At 39.6% G+C, this 21,812-nt stretch overlaps 1 protein-coding gene and 1 long non-coding RNA gene across 2 annotated transcripts; both read right to left on the reverse strand.

Annotated features, from left to right (window-relative positions):
* Positions 1 to 270: 270 nt before the first annotated feature.
* Positions 271 to 10,868, reverse strand: LOC129411523 (mucin-5AC). Its single transcript, XM_055162596.1, has 12 exons — positions 10,755 to 10,868; positions 10,515 to 10,541; positions 9,584 to 9,862; positions 8,781 to 9,068; positions 7,738 to 8,031; positions 6,552 to 6,692; positions 6,461 to 6,478; positions 6,287 to 6,388; positions 2,796 to 2,833; positions 2,659 to 2,713; positions 2,524 to 2,570; positions 271 to 702 (listed from the first exon to the last, which is right to left on the reverse strand). Exons 1-12 carry the CDS (start codon positions 10,834 to 10,836, stop codon positions 604 to 606), a joined length of 1,470 nt encoding a protein of 489 aa, XP_055018571.1. The 5' UTR covers positions 10,837 to 10,868; the 3' UTR covers positions 271 to 603.
* Positions 10,869 to 17,474: 6,606 nt separating this feature from the next.
* Positions 17,475 to 21,502, reverse strand: LOC129411525 (uncharacterized). The gene is made up of 6 exons (XR_008633334.1): positions 21,398 to 21,502; positions 21,287 to 21,305; positions 19,949 to 20,003; positions 19,815 to 19,878; positions 19,655 to 19,695; positions 17,475 to 19,520 (listed from the first exon to the last, which is right to left on the reverse strand). It is a non-coding gene; the product is annotated as an uncharacterized LOC129411525 (long non-coding RNA).
* Between the last annotated feature and the right edge of the window lie 310 nt (positions 21,503 to 21,812).

Consider the following 21,812-nt stretch of genomic DNA (forward strand, 5'->3'; position numbering starts at 1 on the left):
AAGTGGTTTTTAAAATTGATTTGGTGTTTTTTTTTAACAAATTGCAACGTATTTCTGCCAGTCTCCCACGTGACAACGAACTAAAGCTGCTACAACTATGATGCGTTTGACGTAGCAGAAAGCGCTTCGCACCCGCCCCCCTCCAAGAAATCAGTAAGATGTCATAACTATTCTGTAATGAATGTTCTAAAACCCAAATTGTGCTTGTATATGTGCAGAAGATACAATGTGAAACGAGTTATTTTGCATGAAATGGGCCTTTTAACAGGACAGCGGCTCTTTTTGCAGGAGACATGCGCAGTAAAGCACAAAGTGACGTCATCTGATAATGTCTCTATAAGATCACAGCGCAGTTTGTAAAAATTCAAAGTAAATGGTCACATTTTTATCCAGCGCTTTTCCATCTTCAAGGCACTCAAAGCGTTTTACATTAAGGAACCACTCACACGCACATTCAAACACCAGTGAATGCAGATGCAAAGTGAGTTGAGTTTCTTGCCCAAGGACACAACAACAGCATTCATCTGTGAGAGCCGGAATCGCACACCTCCGACCTTCTGATCAGTGGACAGACGCTCTATCAGCTGAGCTCACAGTTTGACTTCAGTGGTTGTGCATCTGCAGAAAACTGTACTGGAAGTTGTTCTTTGGACTGGAGTAGTTTTCATCGGGAATAGAAGCGTACGGGTGATACGGATCCGCCTATGAAAAAAGAAGATCCAAGAATCAAATCAGGCTTTAATGGTGTGCATGGAGAAAAAGTTTAAAGGTGACCAGGACATCATGAGCTACTTTTTGAACTTTAACAATAATATTTCTTGCTTTATGATTTGTATGTTGGCTCGATTTTAAACCGTAAGCAAAGATGATTATATTTCAGGGCCTTTTCTTCCTTCTCCATGATTGAAAAAAATTATGCAACTGTGTTTTTAGCTGTTTTTCCCTCATTAAAAACACACCTGAAGAGGTCTTAAACATCATCCATGCATGTTTCAGTAATTTAGTGATCTCTATATTTGAACTCTCCTGATGATTAGCTGTAAGATTCTGTCCAGTGCTCTGCCCACAAGCCTACGTCACCCACGCATCCGCACGACAATTCTCCATAAATATACAAAAGTTTGATTTTGTATGATGCGCTGTGAAGGGGGAGTGACTTAGAACGGAGAGCAAAGGGAGGGAAGACTCACAGGTGAAAACTTATAAAACATGATACGATGGTGTCAAAATAGCCCCATAAAACATGTATATTGTGGGCATATTGTATTATTTCACAAGCGAGAAAATCTGATAATCTGTGACCTGCGCACAAACAACCACTGGGGGTTAGACGAACCCTCGAAAAGCCAACGAGCTCTCACAGAGCTCATTTCTGCTCACACAAAGTTCATTTCAGCTCTCTCGAAGTTGTTTTCTGTTCACTCATGAACGAGGTGGATTTCTGAATCCATGTATTATTTGTTAATTTGTTTTTCAAAATAAAACTAAGAATAAGAAAATGAAAAAAAAACAACTATTTTCTTCATTATTTGTCTCCAGAACCAAAAAGGAACAAAAACGGATAATGATTAGTTTTTTCAGTTTTCGATTTTGTGTTTAAATAAATAATGGAAAAAACGGATAAAGGTCGTTTTCGTGACTTAAACTGAGATGCCGGACTTTTGCGCCGCATACGGACTGAACCAGGACTAAACCAGGAATAAACCAGAACTAAACCAGAACTAAACCAGAATTAAAACAGGAACTAAAACCAGGAACTAAACCAGGACAAAACCAGAACTAAAACAGGACTAAAACAGGACTAAACCAAGTCTAAAGCAGGACTAAAACAGGACCGAGTGTCAGGCGGGGCCGGAGGTGTCTGGGTGACTGTCGGGTGATCAGGACTGAGACCGGGACTGAAACTCGGACCAGACCAGGACCGAGACAGACCGGGACTGAGACCTACCCCCCACCCACCCAGTGGTTGTTTTGTGCACAGGTCACAGATTCCTCCTTGTGCACAGAGATAATTTGCTTGCTCACAGTTAATATCTACGCATATTTTATCGTGTGTGTTATGAGTCTATTTTGACTCCATATAATACACAGTTTATGGTAAATATACCATTTTCAAAACAATAAAAGCTAACATGGTGATATAAATATGTTATGTGTTAGCAGTTAACACCACATAGAAGTAAAATAATAATATGAAATGTTTTTAAATTTCATCGGCAACTTGATTTAGTTTAACATATAACTACTCTCAGTTCAATTTAATAACACTTTATGTATCCCTAAAGATGCAATAATTGGATGATGTAACAGTATTTTCTGAAGTAGAACAAATAAAACTCATGTATAGGGCCCAGATGATTGCAAAACATGTAAAAGTTGCTATTTTTTTCAGCCTTGAAGAGAGTAAATTTGCAGGATTACTTGAACATGCAATGGAATATAAACAAAACACTGCAACTGGTATTTTCTGCATGATGGAAAAACAAAAAACAAAAAAACAAATGTGAAAGAAAGGTTCCTTGCCTCATCATCAGGTTGCACGTTGGGTTGATTTACAGACACAGACGCTGCTGCAAACCAAATGAAAGGTCGTTTAGTCCGGTAATAGATCACATATACTGAAACAACCTATATACGTAAATATAAACAGAAGCTCACAGTTAGCAGCGTGTTCTGGTTCAGTGCCACGCAGGTTATTTTCACCAGAGAGCGGCTGCATTACAAATATAACAAACACGATCAGACATGGTTCAACGTGTGAACCACAAGGTCATGTAAATTGTTGTACTGCTCACCTGTTCACAGTGGTAAGAGTCCTGCGACTTCACTTTATCTTCAACAAAAACACAAATATTAAAAAAGAGATTGTAATTGTGTGACTTTTCTCATGGAGGGTCTGTCAAACGCTTTTCTCCGTGAAAATGTTATTGCTTTTGTCTGGAATGTTTCACAGTGTGGTATTAAACTTTTCTACTTTCATACTTTCATTTTCAAATCAGACCAAGTTACAGGTCAGATCTGCGGAGAGGCGACCCCGCTCACAGTCAGAATGAGCTTTAACCCTTCCAGACCTAAAGGCATTTTTAGCACATTTGTCCTCATCTGGATTTTTTAAAATTAATTTTGCAATTAAAACTCCCTCTTTTACCCCCTAATGAAGTGTTATACATCTTTTTTTTTTTTTTTTTTTCAGTACAACCTGTTATTTCACAGTCTGCTGCTGTAGTTGTGTCATGTGGCTGTAATAAAAACCATAAATGAAAAAATAAAATGGAAATAAAACTTTTTCATACAAAACGCACAGCAAGCATGTATAAACAACTTTTTGGACATAAAAAAAAAAATGCTTCATTTAGGGCCTTAGCTACAACAGTGCAAACTATCAAGTCTGTAAGTAAACTAAAAATATCCTTATTGCCTCAGAATAAAACAAAAAAGTGCAGTGGCCCTATGACTTTCCTGATGTCAGTCAGGGAAGCAGCTGGTGTCAGATCCAGGGCACAGAACCACATCACTTCATGCATTTCCATGGTGTTTATTACATTTGGATTTGGATTTTGAGTAAAATAAACCTTAGGGATGCACAATTACACAGACCAAGATGCGTAATTTTCCATTTATTTGATAAATAACTGCACTTAAAGTGGCTTTTTCAGTTGTTACAAACACAGACGCTCAGAGCAGTTGATCATCTTGACTCACTACACTTTTTGGCAAAATTTGGGCCGATCAAAATGGACGGAGTGCATGTGTTTGGGGAAAAACTAAGTTCCTATTAGACACTTGTTTTCTCAACGTCATCATGCAGCATGTGTGACATAGGATAATGTAAGAAATATGTTTTCAAAGGGAAAAAAAAGTATGTTTCTATCTTTTATGGTTGGAAAGTAGTGTGTGGTTCTATAAAACATATTCGCCGGTCTGGTAGGGTTAAAACCACCTCTCATACTGTGGAATATTCTAGACAGAGCAATGACATATTCATAGAAACAAGCAGGTGATGGACCTCCAACCAAAACCTTACATATTGCACGTTTAAGATCTGCTTAAATACCACAAAACAATGAAAACAATGGGCCTCGTGTGAATTTTTACTTGTTCATCTGTTCCACTTTAAGAAGAAACTTAGAAACTCCCACACCACTCATTAAAGAGCCCAAATTATGTCTATTCCAGGGGTGGGCAAACTTTTTGGCTTGGGGGCCACATAGGGTTCTAAAATTTGACTGAAGGGCCGGACAGAAGACGGGACATGACGTGTTCAGAGCCCGGCTCCATTGCACTCGTATTTACTCTCATGTAGGACGTATTCTGCACTATGTGCTGCAACTTTTAGACATGTAAGTTTCAGAACTCATGAAAAGTGAAATGAGGTCTTCCCCACTGCACACCAAAGGCAAACATGTGTCCCAAGCACTTAGACCAGGTATGGGCAAACTACGGCCCGGGGGCCATATGTGGCCCTTTAAACCTTTTAATCCAGCCAGCCGAACTTGAATAAATAATAATAATAAACCTTGTTAATGTTTTATTTTTCCTGCATTTCCGGCGTTTCCCAGTAGACGGCGCACTATATATACATTGAGGTGCGGCGGCTTCTGTTGGCCGCAATGCTTTATGGGAAAGTATTGACAGGAGTCATTTTTCAGGCGGTGTATTCGGACCATGAATGAGGTAGAAGAGTTCAAGACATAAAACTGCACTAATTTTAGTCAGAGTGTGTTCAAATTAATTCTCAGTGCTGCTCTATTTTCATCTGGAGGAATATGACACATGGAGCAAAAACACTAACTGTTTTGTATGATGATGTTTTATGTATGAAGTAGTACCTCCTGACATGTTAATCAGTCAGAGAAGTATGAACACTTGTGAGATATGTTAATGGAACAGCCAGTGGCAAGCTGCCCAGGTTCTAAAATGCACCCATTTAAGATAGTGTTCGTCTGACAGGGACCTACCTACAGCTTTCAAAAATATCTGATTTGTTGGTGATTTTTACCTATTTTTAGATCATAAACTTTTTCTCGCTCAAAATCCTTCAGTTGTCTTAAAAAACACTTAATATTCATTAGCTACTGCTCCACTCCTCTCGCTCTGATTGGTCAGAGCGATCACATTATACACAAGCCTGAACTCCATGCATGTGTGCCCATGGGAGAAGAGTTGGACTGCTGCACAGACTGTATTGGCCCACAGCTACCAGAAGTACCTAGCCATGCTAGGCTAATCTGGGATGTGTCCATATATCATATATTTCAAGACGTCAAGAGTATTGCTGTTGATTAATTTAAACACACTTTGATCAGAATTAGTGCAGTCTTATGTCTTTAACACTTCTACCTCATTCATGGTCCGAATACACCGCCTGAAAAATGACTCCTGTCAGTACTTTCCCATAAAGCATTGCGGCCAACAGAAGCCGCCGCACCTCAATGGGCCGGATTAAAAGGTTTAAAGGGCCGCATATGGCCCCCGGGCCGTAGTTTGCCCATCCCTGATCTATTCTGATGTATGTATTAATGTTGTTTCGTACCTGGAGTTGTGTTTTGTTTCCTTCACACGTTTACCACACAAATCCTGCTTATCTCAAACACAAAACACACTGTTCCACCTTGTCAATCAATCAAACAAGTTTTTCATACAAAAAATGCAACACAAAGCGCTTTTGAGATTGCTATCTACATAATTATCTTTCACTAAAGATCTGGAAACAGTACATAAAGAAAAAAGAAACCCCTCTGCGACATCAGCACATACTGTACAACAAAAACACAAAGCAGACATGATCAACAAGACTAGCAACCGGGGAGGAGAGGGAACTGGAGTCGACCCCAAAATATAGACAGACAGCCCCTTGTGATGTCATGTCCACTCCACTGTGTTTTTAAACTCCATACACTTTCACTGGAATAATTTAGATCATTTCTGCCCCGGAATTACCCATATTTACTGACCTAAAGGAAAAAGGTGAAGCATTTTGAGCTTGGGAGGTGTACAGACCAATAATAAAGGATCACTCAAACATGTGTGAATGAAACAAAACGCAACTCTGGTTCTGTTTTTGATGAGGAAACAACACAAAAAAATCTCACAGCAGTAAATTTTGTGTAATATATGAACTTTAACGTCAGTGTTAAAGTCAAGATGTTTTTTGGAATTTGTTCTTCCAGGAGAACAACATTTTCAGTTGACAACTAATTTGTGAATACCAAAGTCCAAAGGACACGTTTGTTTGTAAAACTATTTCACACATTAAGCCCATTGTTGTTTCATGCCAATTTCTCACCCTTCCTCTTTTTTGTGCAGAAAAAAGCCGCCACCAGCATGACACAGCCCACAGTCGCCCCACAGGCTGTCAAGATAATCGTCAGCCACATAATGAGGTTTTCTGTTAACACAACATCAACATGACTCTTTCAGACACTTTCAACATGCCGTACATTATAAGACAGAAACTTACTTGTAGCAGATGAATTTTCTGGAAAAGATAGACAGTGCATATTGTAAATAGTTTGTGATTTTGTTCAGTTTTTTGTTTTGTCCGTGCTTACCTGAGCCGGGAGCCTTCGCAGTCTCACTTTGTACTGGATTTTGGCTCGTGGTTTTCTCTTGGCTTGTTGTTGGTTCAGTGCTGAATAAATGTGCAGTTGTACGTGACGTTGTTGTTGTTGTTGTTTTTGTGGTGGTGGTTGCTGCAAAAGATTCAGTTTTAGAGACAAAACAATGCTCAGTTATTGTCTTAGTCCAACTGCCACTTTAATACCAGAGAAAATTAGTGGGTCAGTGAAGGCTTTATAAAATGTCACAAACTAGTGCTGTATTAAAGGTACGCTGTGTAACTTTTCTAGTGAGGCATACTAACAGTCCCTCCAGCGTGTCTTGAGTCTTCTCCAGGAGGGATGTGCCTGGAACACGTCGCCAAGGGGGGTCCAGGACAGTCGGATTCATCAACCGGTTTTACTTTGTTACACTTCATACAAACCGTCTGACCTCGCAGCCTTAGGATTCGTTCGCTCAATGGTAGGCGGGTACTTTCATTTAACCAATCGCTGCTATTTGTTCGAGACGTATGTAATGCGCCACTAACGGGGCTAACTGGTATATTAAGATTTTCCCAAATTCTGTAAGAAGAAGGGCAATAACGTCTTTCCCGTTGATAAAATTCACCAAACATTCTCTTTGGTCCAGCTTTAAATCCTCGACTTCTTCGGGAATCGTTGACCTAGTTGCTGGAGAGAAATGAAATTGAGCGGAGGCACTAGGTGGTGCCATCCTGGCTAGTCCAGGAGGCACCCAGAACAGATGCCCGAACCAACTCAGCAGCTTCTCTCCACGTGGAGGAGCAGCGCCTCCACTCCAAGCTCTTCCCGTGTGACTGAGCTCCTCACCCTATCTCTACAAGAGCACCAAGCCACTTGTATCCACAATCTTGTCTTTTCAATCATTATCCAAAGCTCATGTCTGTAGATGAGAGTAGGAACAAAGATCTAAACCAGGACTAACTCAGGTTTGGACCACGGACCATAGGGGAGAGATGGAATGTAGATTGAGTGTTAAATCGAGGGCTTTTCCTTTTGACCCAGCTCCTTCTTCACCTCGAAAGTCAAAAAACATGACCACATCACTGTAAACCCTCCACCGATCCACCCGTCAATCTGCCTTCTCTAAGTTACACAGTGTACCTGTAATACAAACACGAGTGCATGAAAACCAGGCAGGTCTGTAGGTCTAACTCACTTTGAACAGTGACATTTGTCTCTTTGCTGTGTGGAGATGTTGAAGTCGCAGATTCCAGCTGCACTACATAAAGACAGTGGACCTGAACTTCAGTTGGAGGACTTTGGGTGACCATCAGCAGATCAGATCCTCTCAGAGTTTGGACACAGTCTGTGACGTGCAGAGATTTTCCACTCGTGGTGTAGAAATAACAAATAGAAGCAGAGACATAAGATGGAGGCTGACAGCTGAGAGTAACAGTGTCTGTCTCTGTGATCACAGAGGGCATCATGGTCAAAGTGGGAGGAGCCAGATCTGCAAAAACAAAATAAAACACACTTCCACATTTTGACATTTGATTATTTAGTCGTGTGTGTCTGTTTCATGAATAGTTCATTATATGTTGCTGTGTTAGATCGCTGCTGTGTGGCTCAGAGTGTGAGTATCTTGGGGAAAGAGTCTGTCTTGTTTTGACTCATGTTGATGAATCACGTCCTTAAACCAAACCTCTGTGGGGCGGCAGACGAAGAAGGAAACTGACCATTTCAGCATCTAATGATCAAATGCACAGGTGTCCAAACTGTGGCCTTCAGGATTCTTCCTGAATTGGCCCGAACGATCATAGGCAGTACTTTTTACTGTAATTTTACCAATATAACTGCAATAACATCATATAAAAAAAAATTCTCTTAACCTAAAAAATGTGATTTTGTCAACTGGACAAAAGTTTTGGAGTGAATACATTTCTTCAGTTCTTCAGCCTCTTGGATCAGCGGTGAAATGTAATTAAATTAAAATTTCTTTTACAATCATATTACATTGTGATCCATGCCAAAATATATAGTTCTAAGTCTTATTAAAAGTTATGTGGTTCTGTCCAAACTATATGTTAATCTACTCATCTGAGTGATGGATTGTTGACCACAGGTCTGTGGGCCTCTGCCTGGAATACATTTCAATAATCGTCTCTCAGTGAATTCTCTGTGATTCTTTGATCTGGGTGAATTTTCTTTTTGAATGCTTCATGTTTTTACATGTTGTACATGAATTATAAAAGACCATACCTTTAACAGTCACTGTTGATTTTGTCGCTGTGTGTGGAGATGGACTTGTGTTTTCATTCTCAAAGTAGTAACATTTGAGCTGCTGCTCAGTCGGGGGGCGCTGGTTCTTCATCAGATCAGACCCTCTCAGAGTCCGGACACATGAAGGCCCCTCCCACTTCAGTCCTGTCAGAGAGTAGAAAGAGCAGCGCGATGTCGAGACGTAAACGGGCGGCTGGCAGAACAGGGTCACAGTGGAAAACTCTGTGATCACTGATGGATGCACAGACAAGACGGGCGGGCCAAGGTCTGAAAACCAGGACAATGTAAACATAATCATGTGCATATTTTACACATAGGGACATATGTAAAATGCTTAATGTATAAAACCACATGACATGTTTCACTAGTTTTTATGAAATTGTGTATTTCAGATTAAAATATTGACAAAACCCTTTTAAATAATTCAAGTCACTAGTGTTGCTTCTATTTCAAATTTGTTTCACTTGTTATTTGCTTTTACAAGAGTTTAGATCAAGTCCAAAAAATACTGGCTAGATACACATTCTACAAACTCAACCTGGTCCTGCACACGCAAACAACCGTTATTTCACTGGTAACTTATTTTCAGCGCATGGACGAAAACAAACCAAATCAGATATGAGCATTGACACAGGACTAAAGTTAGTTGATAAATGAGTTTGCTGAAATAGAGTGGACATTTTCACAGACATGGAAAATTGGCAAAGGATTAAAAATGGAGGACATTTGTAAATTTTACAATTCACCCAAGAAAAACTTCTCCTGTGGGCATAAGGCTTTACCTTGTACACTGATGACTTTCCTCTCACTGTGTGGAGACTTTCTGGAGCTGAGGTAAAAACAGGTCACGCTCACTTCACCAGGAGAGTCTCTCCCCACTAATGACAAAAGTGTGCTTCCGTTCACACTGTGACGACAGGGCAGTTTTTTAGCCGGAGTTTTTCCAAAACTGTAGAAACAGTCAGTCACAGGAGCAGGAGTCTGACAGTTCAGATGCACTGATCCTGTTTTTGTGATGATCTTTGGGTCCACACTCAGTTTAGGAGCCTCCAGGTCTGTGACTGGACAAAACGTTAAAGAATATTATTAAAAATAAAAATACAAGTTGTTTTTGTGTCATTCACTCTCCTGCATATAGACGCCGGTGTACACTGACTGTTGTTTGTGTTTTGTGACTTTAAGATCAAGTCAATGTGACCGTCTGTGATTAACTTTCAGTGGAAAAAATTCAGACCCACTCTGGTCTGTGTGGTTTTAGGTTCATTAGACGTGTGATATTGCACGAACACACAAAGTTTGCAGAGCAGTGCACTGTTGTTCATGCATCACACAATCTGTAACACACTTAAAGTACATGTTGAAGTATAAACTGAAATATTTGCAGTTTGTACCAATGAGAAGTACATGTAGTTTATCTGCCAGAAAACTGATATCTAAATGAGAGTTTTTAGTTGACCAATAGAAACATTTTAATGGAGCTGATCATATTTGTATAAACATACTTTTTTGGACATTATGTAATATGACAGATTTTATTTCACATTATATAAGTATAATGTCCATGTAAACTCCCTTTTTGACAAAGTGCTCCTGTGTGTTCTGTTATACATTTTATTGCACATGATATGAAAACATTAGAATAAACATCACTCAAGTTAAAGATGATATAATTCTATTTAAAGTCATCTTAAAAAGGAGTTAAGCTGAATTTACCTTGTCCCTTGGTCTCAGAGCACACAGCTGTAGAATAAAGAATTCACCGTTAGAAGTGTCGGTGTTAACAACAAGTACACACAGTGAATATTACTTCCTACTTTTTATATAAGACTTTTTACATTTTATATAAGACTAATTGTTACAAAGTGGAATGTACATGTAGGCCTGTGTTATAACAGACAAAATGTAGACAAAAGGAAGTATAAATAAAACAAATGTAACAATAATTTAACTTACTAATCAAGACGAGAAGTAAAAGATGTCCAGCCATCGTGAACGGTGGTGTGACACTGCAGTGGTGTTCAAGTACAGAGTTCATCTCTCACAGGAAACCAAACTAAGTGTGGTTTTTTTATTCATTTTTAAAAGACTGCCACCTATGACACAGTGACAGACTGTGACGTGGAGCTGGAGGAGTCAAGTTGAGGTATGTGAAAGCAGAACTTTTCTGAGCACTGACAAGTTCACCTAAATACACAGGATGCAAAATGACTCACATATTTTCAGTGGTAGTTGTGTGTGTTTATTTTGGGTTATTCTCTGTACAAAACAGTTGAAAACATTATAAAAGCACGTGAAAGGAAGCAGAAGATAATGTAACCAGTCCGGTAAAAGAGACACAAAATTAGTTAAGTCAGAACTCAGTGTATTTATTTTGTGAATCAAAATGGTTTGTTTTGCATAAAGAAATGTGATACGCAAATCAAGATTTTATTTGAATAAATATACTAAAGAGAGATTTTCTAACGACAGTGGACCAAGACCACTCTGTTTGGACCCTGCTGTGGATGTCAGTCGTCTCACTCCATCACATCTGCTGCTCCTGAACAATAAATTCTGCATGAACTGACGTAGCCTGCCATTTGAACAAGTGCATGGACATGGACCATGGATCTATTAAAATAACTGGAGGGTGTTGCTGCCTGTAGTTGCCTCCAGTTGATGTAGTGGTCACTCTCTAGAACTTCAGCGGAAAAAATCCCCTGGGCTGAGACATGTTTTTTCTCATAGAGCGCAATGTAAACACAAACTACTAGAAATGAAGAGTTCAGAGTCTAAAGTTTCCAGAGATACCAAATATGTCTGTGTTTCAATGAAGTTCATGAGTGTGAAAATCATTTATAATCACTCGTGGAAGTCTGTTTTCTTTTATACAGTTATGTTCTATGGGTGGTCCTAGTCATTTATGTATGTGTTGTTCCTAGTGGGCGTCCAGGGGGGAAAGAATTAACAAAGCATTAATACAGAGGTGTCCAAACTTTTTTCATCAAGGGCCACATATCTAAACACACATGAAGCAGAGGGCTGATCGAAGGCTGTAGACTGGTGCTCAATACAGTGAATAAATGAAATATGTGCATGTTTAACACATTAGAATGAGCCATCAGTCTTTATTCATTCAAGAGCCTCAAAACCACACACTAAGTATTAAATATTGGCTTTATCAAGGTAGATTTTCAAAAAACTTGCAATAAAAAGTATTTTTTTTCATTTATGCAAGGTAATTTGGGCCAATTCACGTGGAAGTCAGAGGGTCAAGAAAAATTTGTCTGAGGGTCGCATTTGGCCCATGGGCCATAGTTTGGACATGCCTGCATTAATACTTTTGATACAGGAGATGGGTGCTACATGAACATTAATGTTATTTCACTAGGAAAAACCACACCAACAACAACACTGTGTGAAGAAGAAGTTTATTGATAAATGTACTTATGGCTTAAAGACAAACAAGATAGAGGGTCAAAGGGTGGGTCGAGTTAGCCGAGACAAACTGGGATGATGGGAAAGGCTCTCAATTAATCAGATTAACTCCTTTTACCGGATTACCGAGGTAAGAGTCCTGTGAGTTCACTTTATCTGAAAACACACATATTACAGTTTAAATAAATAATACTTTTGATTTGTAAAGCACATTGCAAAACACCCAAACACTTCATAATTTGCAGTTGAGAAGCAAATTTAACATGTACGTTTACCTGCTGGCAGAACAGGGTCACAGTGGAAAACTCTGTGATCACTGATGGATGCACAGACAAGACGGGCGGGCCAAGGTCTGAAAACCAGGAGAATGTAAACATAATCATGTGCATATTTTACACATAGGGACATATGTAAAATGCTTAATGTATAAAACCACATGATGTGTTTTTCATGTGTACATTTGCTTGGGATAAACAGTTTCACTAGTTTTTATGAAATTGTGTATTTCAGATTAAAATATTGACAAAACCCTTTTAAATAATTCAAGTCACTAGTGTTGCTTCTATTTCAAATTTGTTTCACTTGTTATTTGCTTTTACAAGAGTTTAGATCAAGTCCAAAAAATACTGGCTAGATACACATTCTACAAACTCAACCTGGTCCTGCACACGCAAACAACCGTTATTTCACTGGTAACTTATTTTCAGCGCATGGACGAAAACAAACCAAATCAGATATGAGCATTGACACAGGACTAAAGTTAGTTGATAAATGAGTTTGCTGAAATAGAGTGGACATTTTCACAGACATGGAAAATTGTCAAAGGATTAAAAATGGAGGACATTTGTAAATTTTACAATTCACCCAAGAAAAACTTCTCCTGTGGACATAAGGCTTTACCTTGTACACTGATGACTTTCCTCTCACTGTGTGGAGACTCTCTGAGGCTGAGGTAAAAACAGGTCACGCTCACTTCACCAGGAGAGTCTCTCCCCACTAATGACAAAAGTGTGCTTCCGTTCACACTGTGACGACAGGGCAGTTTTTTAGCCGGAGTTTTTCCAAAACTGTAGAAACAGTCAGTCACAGGAGCAGGAGTCTGACAGTTCAGATGCACTGATCCTGTTTTTGTGATGATCTTTGGGTCCACACTCAGTTTAGGAGCCTCCAGGTCTGTGACTGGACAAAACGTTAAAGAATATTATTAAAAAAAGAAATACAAAAAGAAATTGTTTTGTGTCATTCACTCTCCTGCATATAGACGCCGGTGTACACTGACTGTTGTTTGTGTTTTGTGACTTTAAGATCAAGTCAATGTGACCTCTGTGATTAACTTTCAGTGGAAAAAATTCAGACCCACTCTGGTCTGTGTGGTTTTAGGTTCATTAGACGTGTGATATTGCACAAACACACAAAGTTTGCAGAGCAGTGCACTGTTGTTCATGCATCACACAATCTGTAACACACTTAAAGTACGTGTTGAAGTATAAACTGAAATATTTGCAGTTTGTACCAATGAGAAGTACATGTAGTTTATCTGCCAGAAAACTGATATCTAAATGAGAGTTTTTAGTTGACCAATAGAAACATTTTATACAGTATAAACATACTTTTTTGCAAATTAATAATTTGACAGAGTTTATTTCACATTATATAACTAACTGTAATGTCCATGTAAACTCTCTTTTTGACAAAGTGCTCCTGTGTGTTCTGTTATACATTTTATTGCATATGATATGAAAACATTAGAATAAACATCACTCAGGTTAAAGATAATATTATCTATTTAAAGAGTTGAGCTGAATTTACCTTGTCCCTTGGTCTGAGAGCACACAGCTGTAGAATAAAGAATTCACCGTTAGAAGTGTCGGTGTTAACAACAAGTACACACAGTGAATATTACTTCTTACTTTTTATATAAGACTAATTCTTACAAAGTGGAATGTACATGTAGGCCTGTGTTATAACAGACAAAATGTAGACAAAAGGAAGCATAAATAAAAACAAGTAACAATAAATTAACTTACTAATCAAGACGACAAGTAAAAGATGTCCAGCCATCATGAACGGTGGTGTGACACTGCAGTGATGTTCAAGCACAGAGTTCATCTCTCACAGGAAACCAAATGAAATGTGGTTTTTGATACATTTTTAAAAGCCTGCCACCTATGACACAGTGACAGACTTTGACGTGGAGATAGTTGTGTGTATTTATTTTGGGCTTTACATTTAAAAGCATGGTCTTTAAACACATATTTACAACAGTTCTGTTTCATGTTTCAGACATTCCCACATGCATACATGTGTTATGACCCAAGGGTAGATCTGAACATATTCAATAAGGACACAGCAAACAAGTTAAAGAGATCAACATTTCTTTATTGCTTTTTACTTCATTTCATTTCTGATAATTCTTATGAAGTTCTCTTGTTTTTTTTGTCAAAAAAAAAAAAAACTTAACAAAACCCATGGCCAAAAAAACAAAGTAACAAAGGAAAAAGACCATGGTGAGCCAGTGTAAAACAAAGACCGTGTCTAAACGCTGGACAGGCCAATCCTGTACCATATACGCTGCCTCTACCCCTTTGTCAACCCCTAAACTAACTCTACACAAAATAAACATTAAAAACATGCTTTCTGGACTCACCAAATCAAACAAACAAAAAATTAAGCTCACAGAAAGGCTAAGGTTTTAGCATAGAAACAGATGCCAGCAGGGTGCAGCACACTAGAGCCAGAGGGGGACCTGCAGCAGTAAGCAGAGGGTGCGAGCATGTTGAACTCATGCTATTTAAAAAGTCCTGAAAAGAGAAGGATCAGGACCAACAAAACTACCAGATACACGAAGTTTCAAGCTCAGTGCGCTGCACTGGCATCAGAGGGAACTGCACTGAGCCCCTCTTGCTGTGGACAAACAACAGACCAACCTGCACTCTGCGCTAGAGCGGATTGACAGGAGGTCGGCAGTGATGCGGTCACTGTTGGACCTTTGTGGTGAAGAGGAAGCTGAGCTGAAAGATGAAGCTCTCAATTTACCAATCAATCTACATTCCTCCCCTCACCTATGGTCATGAGCTTTGAATAATGACAGAAAATACAAAAAGATCACAAATACAAGTGGTTGAAATGAGTTTCCTCTGCAGGGTGGCTGGGCACTCCCTTAGAGACAGGGTGAGTAGCTTAGTCACACGAGAGGAGCTCGGAGTAGAGCCACTGCTCCTCCTCGTCGAGAGAAGGAGCTGAGGTGGCTTGGGCATCTGTTCCGGATGCCTCCTGGACACCTCTTAGACGCCTCCTGGAGGCCCTAGGGAAGACCCAGGACACGCTGATCTCTCTGGGCTGACCTGGGACCCCTGGAAGAGCTGGAGGAACTGTATGTGCAGAGGAAAGTCTGGGCCTTCCTGCTCAGACGACTGCCCCCATGACCCAGCACGGATAAAGTGGAAGAAAATGGATGGTATAATATAAAGTAACATAATACAACAAAGATTACTGAAGTGTTCTATTTGTAACATCATCTCCTACACTCATAGTTGATCATATGAATTTCAAAATTCACACTCAATGAATTTGAAGGCAGAGAAGAGTCATTGTTACATGTGGAAAAGTACAATTAACAATGTTTAGATATAATCATTAAGATGACAAGTCCAGCCATTACAAACTGCCGTGTCAAACCGCACTATAGTTCAGTTTCTCACAGACCGAAACAGTTTTTCTATAGCTTCTTAACCACTGTATTCTCAGTGAGGAAGTGCAGCTTTCTTTTTAGCTTGGCTTGTGTGTTTATTATACTTGTTAGGCTTGTTGACATTTATACAGTTAATCTATAAATGAGTTCAGTTAGTATAGTTTTTTTTTCATGTATCATGTTAGTGGGATAATACATCAGGCACAATACAACTAACATAACATGGAATCTGAATTTATACTGACTTTAAATTAAGTTTTATTTTAATAAGTCACCAGTATGTGGGCATCAGTAGCTCAGTTGGTTTGGTGTTTGTCCAGCGATCCAATATATATGTTTTTGGCACTTTTAATTTTTATTTATGTCTGCTGTAATATTACAGTTCGACACTTTGCAGTCTAACAGGTTTCCCATTTTCTCTATGCAGTGGTGCCAGTTTAGTACTTCACACATATTTCTGATAAAACCTCAAAACATTTTCAGTAATGCAGTGTAATTTTCACACATAAATGCTCATTATTCCAATTTCTAAATCTGAATGAAGATATAAGTCTTTATTATTTACATGTTTACATTTTATTAAACATTACATGGACAACACTTTCACTCTCCTAAATGAAACAAATTGAAATGCATTTATTTGATCATTGACAATACACAAAGACATTATACTTATAAAAAAAAAAGTCGTATGCGAGGAAATATAAAAAATACGATCAAACATGTAAGATTAACTTAAATGTTGCATAAAAATATACAAAACAGAAAATAGCCTGTTTTCACATCTGTACAGTACATGAAACTCTAGTGGAAAAAAGCACATTAAAGGAAAGAGGACATGAAAGAGTAGTCTGATTCATCAGCCGGTTTCACTTCATGGAAACCGTCGGACCTCGCAGCATTAGAATTCTTTTGCTTAATGGTAGGTGGGAACTTTTTAAAATCTTAACCAATTGTCTGTGGTTTGTTTAAATGTTTACGGCAATAGTGTCACATGACCGATGTCACAAATCCAGCAAATCAGGAAGGCTCAAGTCACAGTGACGTGGTCCAATAAGGACGCAACTAGAGCTCCTACGTCAGAGTATCAACGTTTTCAGGGGTCCACACAGTGCCGGATCAGATCTGTACTAAGATGAATTTGTGGGAGCTGGTGGCACCAGATCGTTCCGTCTCTGGAGCCGTTTTCCATCGGATTAGTGTGGACGAACACTGCATCCACAATGAAAACAACTCAAATACGTACTAGTGTGAGCGTCACCCATAGTGTTGGCCTCTGGTCAAGTGAAGCTCATAAGCTGTTTTCAGGCCGGTCAGAACGGTGCCGGTGCTGGTTCCCGCACCTTTTCCACATGGAACCAAAGACACGTGTTCATACTATTTACATGAACCCATCGACAGAGGGTGTGGATTTACCACCAAATAAAAACAAGGCCATATGAATAATAATCATGGATCGCATCATCAACACTAGGGTGACCATATTTCCGTTTGTGAAAACCCAGACACCAGCTACAGTTGTCCCTCGATATATCGCTGTTCACCTTTCGCAGTCTTGCCATTTCGTGTGTTTTTTTTTTGTTTTTGTTTTTTATGAACGCGTATTGCATATTACGGGCGGGTAGTAATTACACACGGGTGAGTCAGGACTAAACCAGGTCTAAACCAGGACTAATCTTGGACTTAAGAGAGAGAACCTCGAGCAGTTTGCCCACAAAGCGCGATCGGGTAATTGCTGCATTTACCGTCGCAAGGTGCGGAGCTCTCCATCGGTCCTTTATCCTGTGGTCACCTCTGAGATCGTCCCGACAGTGAGTGCTGTTTCAGTTCTGGTTTAGTCCTTTTTACTCCTGTTTTAGTCCTAGTTCAATCCTGGTTTAGCCCTCCTTGTTCGGTCCTGGAATCAGTCCTAGGTTAGTCCAGGGTTAGTCCTGGTTTAGTCTTGGTTCAGTCCATGGCGCAGGCAGTGCAAAAGTTTGATATAATCTCGGATTAACGGGCGGGTGCGGTGCTGTACTGCGAGTCTCCAAAAATGGACCCATGTAAGACTCTGTGCTGTAGGGCTCCATTACGGAATAAATTAATCTTCGGTTCCTTACATAAAGAAGGAGGAAAATAACAAAAGTTTTAAGAAGGAAGTAAAAAGGGTTGTAACTGTCCTGTGTGAGAAAAGTGTGTGCTGAGGGGTTTTACAGCCTTAAAACAGATATAATAATTAAAATTAAATATAAAATAAATTAAATATAAAATATAAAGTTGACTACTTCACGGATTTCACATATCGTGGGTTCTTTTAGAACATAACCCCCGTGATAAACGAGGGACCACTGTACTCTCACTTCGCAACCTGTGCACATGGTCTCCCACTTGTCCCGACCGGGATGGAAAATGGAGAATTTCTTGTACAAGTCATTGTTAAATGTGCATTTACGCTTCAGCATGTTGCAGACCGACCAACTGTTTGTGTCTCACTCCTTCTGATGCACAGACGCTACGAGAGACGCTCAGTTTAATGGCCCCAATGAACGGTACTGAAAACACGGACATTTCCATCACTTTAAAAAAAAAAACCCGGACGCCCAGGACAGGATGCAAAAAACTGACCTGTCCGGGGAAAAATGGACGCTTGGTCACCCTAATCAACACCAGTGAGCATTTGCACTTATACAAGTCATTATTTATGTGCGTCAAGCTCTGCTACAACATTGATCTGCTGTGGAGAAGATGACAGCGACACCCAATACAAAGATGTAATCTTAAAAGGTGAAGACGGATACATGCAAGACCAATGGTACGTCATAGTTTGTGTAGACTTAAAACTTTTCATTTAATACATGATAGTTTCAATTGCTCTGTTTGTTTATTTTATCGCGTGTGACCCGGATGAACGTGCTGAATTCTTCTAAGTTGTCACAGTTGGCTTAGAAAAAACAAGTTTTACTCAGTTTTTCTAAGTTCCCGTTGGGAACCAACTTTTCGGTTCCCGAATGCTCTGATTTCTGGCATGAACACGTGAGTTGGTTCAAGATTAGGTGCAGGAACCGGAACCGGCACGGTTCTCTGTTGACCTGAAAACACTTATAGAGGCTAAGAGTTATGGGGGCGAATTTGGAGTTCCATATTTGGATTTCTGACCGCGGGTAACGAGTAATAGCAACTAAAGAGCCAATCCCCCACTCGATGTGTCATTAATGTTCATCTCTTGATTGACAAACAAACAGCAAAATCAGGATTTATGCAGAGTGGGTTAATAAGAACACGTTAAGAACAACATGACGACATGACGACAACATGGCAGCAGCAGTTACAGAGAGGTGTCGTTTTTTTTGTTTTGTTTTTTTTTTCAATAGAAAGTGAATTGGAGCAAGAGTGGATGAGGCCAGAAGTGGGAAACTCATTTGGGTTAACTATGTCCATTTATATATACAGTCTGTTATATTGTTATAATACAAAAAAAAAGAAAAAAAAAGAGAGAACCCAAACCCAAATGTAAGGCATAATACAGGTATTCAAACTGTAAAAATATATCACACTTTTGTGATACAGCTGTAAACCTCTGCTGCAGGGGCTGGGGCGTCTGGGATGGTGGCATAGACGTGATATGTGCTGCTCTAAAATAGTGGGAGAAATATTATCGATTACCCTTTATATAAAAAGTATCAAAACATAATGCCACAGTTTGTAGAGATGTAAGTTTTATAGCATAATTCACTAAAACAACACATTTAAGTATATGAGTTCTTACATCATATTGGACTTCACTTTTAAGCCGCTTTCTGTCGACCTCTTCAAAAGCAGAGAACGAGACAAATGTATTAGAATAATTACAGAAGAAAATTATACATGAAAATGATGTATGTATTATATATGTTAGTAAGGTATTTATTTATTCATTTTGTACTCACTGGATGTGCCCTCGATTGCTGGAGCAGAGGTGATTAAACTGTAAAATGCACTTGAATCCACAGGCTGAAGAATATAAATCCAATCAGAGAACTTCATAAAACTCTATGAAATGCACTGGGTTTGAGTCACTTACCGTGTTGCTGCTGGAGGGATTCTGGGGGTTAGCTTCAACGTTTCTGTCCTGTGATCTGTGAAAAGTGACAGACATTTGATGAAAGCATTTTTACTGTCAACCTGTTGTAGTTTTATATAGATACAAGTATTTTGTAACATATCCATTGATTCCAACACAGTGACATCTCTGTATAAATAACAGACATCATTTCGGATTTACCAAGTCAAGTATGATCAGGGAACTAAGTACAGTTGTCCCTCGTTTATCACGTTCTAAGAATAACCCGCGATAGGTACAATCCGCGAAGTAGTCAACTTTATATTTTACAATTATTATATCTGTTTTAAGTCTGTAAAAGCCCTCACCACACACTTTATACACTTTTCTCACACAGGACAGTTACAACACTTTTTACATCCTTCTTAAAACGTATTGCTGCTGTCGTCCTTTTTTTATTTTCCTCCTTCTTTATGTATGTATGAGTCCTGCACGGGTCCATTATTGGAGACCTACACCCGAGGAGTACAGCACAGCACCTGCCCATTAACCCGAGATTATATCAAATTTTTGCGCTACATATGCCACGGACTGAACCAAGACTAAACCAGGACTAACCCACGGAGGTAAGAGTGGCCGTTGCCTGATTGCAATTTGCGGACACCATGCTCTGCGGGTTCGGGGTCTCTCTTAAGTCCAAGATTAGTCCTGGTTTAGACTTGTTTTAGACCTGGTTTAGTCATGGTTTAGTTCTGGTGTAGTCCTGGTTTAGTCCTGGCCCGCCTGTGTGTAATCACTACCCGCCTGCATACCTGCCCGTACAATTCCAGAATGTTAAAACCCGCCCGTTTCAGCAACAATTTGCCCGTACCCGCCCGGTGCAGGACTCTGCCACAGTGCGTAACTTCTACCTTCCTTCAGCGTGTCTAGAAGTCCAACTTTTTGTGCAATGGTTTGCATCTTCCTCGTCTTTTGGGTGCGACTGCAGGAGCTTTTGTCAGTGCAGAACATTTCGTCGATGTTATGGTTTTGTCGGGGAGAAAACTTGCAAACATAACAGCACTTCAGAATTACGCTGCTAGAGATCGAACATTTATGTAAATTTGCCAAGCTGAACATGCATTCTGTACTGTACGGGAGACACGGCACGGATTGATTGACAGTGGTTTACAGCCAATCAGGACGCAGGGGGAGGAACACAATGCACATTCATACGCTGTAAAAAAAACAAAAAAAGCATGCAAAATTGCATAAAAAATTCCACAAAACAGTAAGACCGCGAAAGGTGAACCGCGATAGAGCGAGGGACGACTGTACATTAAATCTATATGAAAAATAATAATTTGAGGAAATTCTTACATGGTGTAGTTTGAATTTGCTGCCGAAAACAGAGAAAAACAATAGTTTACATGAGAGCAGGCTTCACACACAGCTGTAATGAGAGTGAACAGGCCAGAGGGCTTTTCTCACCAGGAGCGTGTTTGGTGCAGAGAAGCGAAAGAACCAGAAGGACACTGGCCACAATCACTCCACAGACGGTCAGCACAACCACCAGCCCCCAAACCCACCGAACTGTTTCACACAAGAACAAAGTTAAACAAACTTCAGTTCAGAACAGTTGTATTGTTTTTAGTTTTTACAGATTTAGGCTGTTTATATGATGTCGGTCTGAACAGAAGACACAAAAGTGGTGTCGCGTCTTCACTTTTTATTCCACGTTTAGATGAACGTTTTCAGGAGGAAATCCGTGTGCATACGGTGACGCAAAAGTGTGTGGAATTCAATTTGGGATGTATGTGACATAAACGTGTACACGACGTGAGCAGATCTGACCAGAGTTTTGCGTCTTGGGCAGTGTAGACAGAAATGCTACAGCGGAGAATAT

The sequence above is a fragment of the Boleophthalmus pectinirostris genome, unplaced genomic scaffold (genome assembly GCF_026225935.1).
Source record: "Boleophthalmus pectinirostris isolate CB_2022bp ecotype Guang Dong unplaced genomic scaffold, ASM2622593v1 HiC_scaffold_5, whole genome shotgun sequence".
NCBI classification, from domain to species: Eukaryota; Metazoa; Chordata; class Actinopteri; order Gobiiformes; family Gobiidae; genus Boleophthalmus; species Boleophthalmus pectinirostris.

Bases quoted from the DNA above. Each gene is read 5' to 3' on its own strand.
- LOC129411523 (XM_055162596.1), bottom strand. From the start codon at position 10,836: ATGAACTCTGTACTTGAACACCACTGCAGTGTCACACCACCGTTCACG. The intron at 9,069-9,583 runs GTAAAGCCTTAT...CCTGGTTTTCAG, and splicing joins GAAAGTCATCAGTGTACAAG to ACCTTGGCCCGCCCGTCTTG. The intron at 2,714-2,795 runs GTGAGCAGTACA...TTTGTAATGCAG, and splicing joins ACTCTTACCACTGTGAACAG to CCGCTCTCTGGTGAAAATAA.